General features: G+C 33.9%; 1 protein-coding gene across 1 annotated transcript; it reads left to right on the top strand.

Annotated features, from left to right (window-relative positions):
- On the top strand, positions 1 to 951 carry LOC308428975 (olfactory receptor 8K1-like; the record flags this gene model as incomplete). Its single annotated transcript, XM_080927615.1, has 1 exon — positions 1 to 951. The coding sequence occupies one exon, from the start codon at positions 1 to 3 to the stop codon at positions 949 to 951; it is 951 nt and encodes a 316-aa protein (XP_080783741.1).
- Between the last annotated feature and the right edge of the window lie 2,761 nt (positions 952 to 3,712).

Below are 3,712 nucleotides of genomic sequence, written 5' to 3'. Positions count from 1 at the left end.
ATGGAGAAATCCAACCACACTCCAAAAACACAGGTTACCGAATTTATTCTCTTGGGACTCAACAACAACCCAGGCCTCCAAGCACCGCTCTTTGGAATATTCTTAACCATATATTTGGTCACTGTGATGGGCAATCTCGGCATGGTTATTCTAACTAATTTAGACTCAAAACTGCATACTCCTATGTACTTTTTCCTGAGACATTTATCAATCACAGATCTTGGTTATTCTACAGTTATTGGTCCAAAAATGATGGTAAATTTTGTTATGGAGCAGAATATCATTTCCTATACTGGATGTGCTGTGCAGCTGGCATTCTTTGAGATTTTCATCATTACTGAACTGTTTATCCTCTCAGCCATGGCTTATGATCGCTACGTAGCCATCTGCAAACCTCTTCTCTATGTGATCATCATGTCAGGAAAAGTACGTTGGGGGCTGGTACTGGTACCCTACCTCTACAGCATATTTGTGTCCTTACTTCTCACAGTTAAGCTATTCACATTGTCCTTTTGTGGCTCTAATGTCATCAGTTACTTTTATTGTGACTGTGTCCCTCTGATATCTCTGCTCTGTTCTGACACACATGAATTAGAACTGATTATATTAATTTTCTCAGGCTGCAATCTACTCTCTTCACTCATCATTGTGCTCATATCTTACATGTTTATTTTTGTGGCAATTGTCAGGATGAACTCCAAGGAGGGAAGGTCCAAAGCCTTCTCCACGTGCAGCTCTCATCTGACAGTGGTCGTTGTGTTCTATGGAACACTGCTGTTTATTTACCTGCAACCCAAATCCAGCCATACTTTTGAAATTGACAAAATGGCCTCTGTGTTTTATACACTAGTCATTCCTATGCTCAACCCATTGATCTACAGCCTAAGAAACAAAGAAGTAAAAGAGGCCCTTAAGAGAGCTCTTACTCATGGACTCAGAATCCCAACTTAATCCCTCAATATTCAGGTACACAGCTTTCATACTATGTCAAACCATGAGACACATGAGTTTATCAAATAGCAGAAATGGGCAGCAAGCTTAAGTTTCTGTCTTAATGTTTCTTTCTAATTCAAAATAAAAAGAATAGTACTCACAAAATAAAATAATTCAATGATAATTAATATCTCATTGGAAACCATATTTTATAAATATGGAGAAATTAGTTTCTTGTTTAAATTCATCTATAAAAGTAAAAATAATGTTTAATTAAAATTAGTCAATATAAAAAATGTTAATCTACATTTTACATATTCATTCTATACTAAAATTATATAAGATTATACCATAAGGAATTACTAGCTAACCTGGAGTCAAAAAAATGTGATGATTATAATTACAATAGAAAATCAATTTGTAAAAAGTCAAAGCTAAAGGTCAAATCAAAGATATGTCTTTGATATCATTTCAATTATTGTAAGGTAAAATTTTACATATCAAGGAAATAAGTACATCTAGAGCTATGTTTTTAATTAGAAACCATTAGGCATTATCATGGGTAAGTTCGGGTTTATAGCCTAATGGTGCAATGCTTTATGACAAAAAAACCACAAATAAATTATGGTAACCTAGCCATAAGCTGCTACACTATTAACATTTTTAAAAATATACATTAATGTTTATGCAGTGAGGATACCTGGTGCTACAGGAACAATTGTATGAACACTCAAGGGGTCTTTTTTCAAGGAAAGCTTACATAAAATGTCAAGGATTCTGAACCACTTTGGTTCTCTTATGTATTTAATCAAAATCATCAATTTATCCTCCATAGAACTTATCATAGACAGCTTGGGCATTTATCTCAAAGTTCTGTAACCACATACTAATGTATTCTTTTCCTTGATTCATTTTTCTCAAAGATCTTTAATTATCTGCATAAAAAGGAAATCATTTAGATATTCAGATGCTAAAAATAAATGATTTAGCAAAGACTAGCCTATTAAACTTTAGCCTGAGTATTGATATGGTTCAGTCCAATTGAATAAAATGTGTTTTGAAATCAAAGATCAATTTTAACAGTTTGTTTTTAATTATGCATCTAATTTTAATGTTAAAAAAAAAACTAATACCACAAGTGTCTACAAGGAATAAAAAGTAAATGTTTCATAGGTAATTTATGCTGCTACTGTACAGTAGAGAAGTCTTTCAGAATACTTAAAACATTATCAAGAACAAAATCCAGGTACTCACAAATATATTAAAACTTCAGTGCATGAGAGCTGATAATTTAAAACAAACACAAGAAAACCAACAAGTAGATATTCTAAATATATTTATTATAAGGAATTCATGGGTTATATAGGTGTAAATAATTCATGCTTAATAAGTTCATAACTATGTACTTGTATGCATCTGTTTTCCTTGAAATAGAATATAATAAATTTATTGAATTACAAGTACATATTTATACTCAAAATACATTAAAATATAAATTAAGCTATTTTCATAAAATAAAATGATATTCAGGAATAAAAAAGATCTACACATTTAATAACATTGATAAATATCGATAGCATTAAATGAGCCCTATGGTGTATTTAGAATAATTTTCAAACCATTAAAATTATTTATATTATTTCTGGACTGTGGTATGATGTAACTAATGATGATATAACATGAGATGTCATTTTTGATTAATGTCATATTCTGTTTCTTGGGAAAATGTTTTGAAAATGCCACAGGCAATTTTGTATTTGCTTTCTTTCTTTTATTTTCATAAAAGACAACATTTAATTGGGACTAGCTTATACATTCAGAGGTTCAGTCCATTGTCATCAAGGTGGGAAGCATGCTGACATCCAGGCAGGCATAGCAATAGAGGAGATGAGACTTCTACATCTTACTCCAAAAAGAATCAGAAAATTGTGTCTCATGTGGCTAGGAGGAGAGTCTCAGAGCCCACTCCCACAGTGACACACTTTTTTTAACAAGGCCATGTCTACTCCAAAAAGACCACATCTCCTAATAGTGCCACTCCCTGGCCCCCCATAGGCTTATTCAAACACTTGAGTCTATGGTGGAAACTGTCAATCTAAACATTATGCATTATACAAAATACAGTTAGTTCAACTTCAAAAGGCCCGTAGTCTATAGCAAATCCCAACAATAATAAAAGTCCAAAGGTCAAAGTCTCTTCTGAGATTCATTCAATCACTTAGTTGTAATCTTCTATAAAGTCAAAATCAAAAAGCATATCACATATCTTAAACATTACAGGATATATATTAATATTTCAAAATACCATAGTGAAAAAAATACTGGACCAAAGACCAAAATCCAGCTGGGTGAACTCCCGACTCTGTGTCTCCATGTCTGATGTCAAAGTGCTCTTCAGATCTCAAAATCCTTTCATTCTTGTTGACCTCTGTTGGCAGATCTGGCATTCAGCAGCAACAGATTTTATTATCTGGCTCCACTCCCTGTTAATAGCTTTCCTCAGCAGGTTTCCCATGGCTCCAGCATCTTTAACATCGTGGGACCTCCAAGGCAACTTTAACTTTATCGCTTCTTGTTCCAGTGTTTCAGATCCACACATGATCTTCTGGGCTCCTCTAAAGGGCTTGGGTCACTTCAGCTCTGCCTTCTGTAGCACTCTAGGCTCTAGTTGACACCAGTAGACTGCTGCTTCTGTTCTTGATGATCATCTCTTGGTACTGGCATGTTCAATTCACTGGAATTTTCTGCTGCAACAAGGTAACACTGGTAGACTCATAGG

This window comes from Micromys minutus (genome assembly GCF_963924665.1).
Source record: "Micromys minutus genome assembly, chromosome: 13".
Taxonomy (NCBI): Eukaryota; Metazoa; Chordata; class Mammalia; order Rodentia; family Muridae; genus Micromys; species Micromys minutus.
This window is presented reverse-complemented; position numbering and strand designations above follow the sequence as displayed.